This window comes from Sitodiplosis mosellana, unplaced genomic scaffold (assembly GCF_009176505.1).
Source record: "Sitodiplosis mosellana isolate CC-2019 unplaced genomic scaffold, AAFC_SMos_1.0 Smas_scaffold_12, whole genome shotgun sequence".
Classification (NCBI taxonomy): domain Eukaryota; kingdom Metazoa; phylum Arthropoda; class Insecta; order Diptera; family Cecidomyiidae; genus Sitodiplosis; species Sitodiplosis mosellana.
In genome coordinates this window covers 224,236-225,695 of record NW_022595254.1, presented here as the reverse complement: position 1 = coordinate 225,695, position 1,460 = coordinate 224,236, and the positions used below count along the sequence as shown (strand labels likewise).

The window sequence follows — 1,460 nt, the reverse complement described above, 5'->3', positions numbered from 1 at the left end:
TTTGATTTAAACTGAAAAGTGAATTTTAACTCTCAATAAAAATTCAACATCCTAATGTGGTATTTCATTCATTTCATAATTCTGGTGATGTTGAAATAACCACAATTTCCAAAAATAATAACACAAAATCGAAAACTGTCAAAATGTTACAACGGCTAATGAACGGTTTGGGAACGCACTCTCGAAATATGCTTCGAACTCTACATTTAGTCGCGTATGATGCACAAAAGCACACACAGACATACACGTACCGTGAGCAAGAGAGTAGCAATACTAACACACTCACGAAAGCGGCCATATCAAACAGAAACCATTGGAGAGACAAGAAAGAGAAGAACAGCGTTCTCACAGACCTGTGTATTGAAAATAACACTTTGTGTATTAGTACGATACGAGCAGCGCAACGTTGTGAATGTACTGATACACAAAATTGGATCTCAGAAACAAGAAAGAGAAACAAACAGAAGAAATTTCAATAAATAGTTCATTTTCTCTATATTCGGAAAGAATATTGGTAAGAATATTCATTGAATCGGATAAATACGAGAAAAAAATTAAAGTGAAAATGTTGTATTTGTTGTGTATTGTGTTGAGAAAGGCTGAATCAAACATTGAATTGAGGGTGTGTGTGGAGACAGTGCTCGGTTCTATACAAGACGTGATTCGACCTGTGCTGTAAACGAAGTGCACGAAGCTAAAAAAACATGGCCGATTTATTTTTGTTTTGTTTGACCAAGTGTTTACATCCATCAAAAATGCTTTGTTTTACGTGAAAAATCTTGAAAATTGTGATGTGTGTGGCGCCGCTCACGTACCCAACCGGGATTTTTGTTTGAACGATATCTTGAAACAGATTCAATATAATTCAGATGTATAAAAGTCCCCAATTTTAGTTCGATCAGTCTGAAATAGTTTCAGATTTATTTTGAGCAATTTTTGATCAAGCCTTCTGGTACTTATTGTCCAAACAAACTTCAAAAAATAGAACTCTTGCATTGAATATTGTATTCCAATGGCTGGCATATCTATTTTCTTGAATGATGAATGAAAAGTGCATTTTTTCTTGCAAAAAAAGTATGGGAGTTCATTGCGATTCTTGAAGAAATGGAGACTTACTACTATATGAACTTGGCATTTTTTTTCCCTAAATTTCTAACCAAATCTTCTTGTAATTTATTTACAGAGTAAACTTTTCTCAGAGCAATCTAACGTGAGATTGTCGTCATGAGCTACAATCCAGTGCAAAATCGAGGCAGTAAGTACTTGTTTCGTCATTGAGATTACTTCAAATTTTTTACAAGTTTATATCATTTGTTTCTCATGTGCGTTTTTACAGTGCCTCAACACCAGCAATACAACAATTCGCATCCACAAGAAATGATGTCTGTGAAAGAGCAGACTATGATGTGGCAACAGAGTTCGTATCTCTGCGATTCTGGTATCCAATCGGGAGCGGTGAC

The 1,460-nt window shown here is 35.2% G+C and overlaps 1 protein-coding gene across 3 annotated transcripts in view; it reads left to right on the top strand.

The window, feature by feature from the left end:
• Positions 1–353: 353 nt before the first annotated feature.
• Positions 354–1,460, top strand: part of LOC129567663 (armadillo segment polarity protein-like) — a gene marked incomplete in the record, with an annotated part of 4,821 nt that continues 3,714 nt past the window's right edge. For 2 of the 3 annotated variants that reach the window (XR_008687875.1, XM_055444774.1), the window contains 3 exon segments: positions 354–514; positions 1,184–1,255; positions 1,337–1,460. Coding sequence is in view for 2 of the 3 variants with exons in the window: in XM_055444774.1 (XP_055300749.1) it covers positions 1,225–1,255; positions 1,337–1,460 (155 nt within the window). 3 annotated transcript variants of the gene reach the window in all.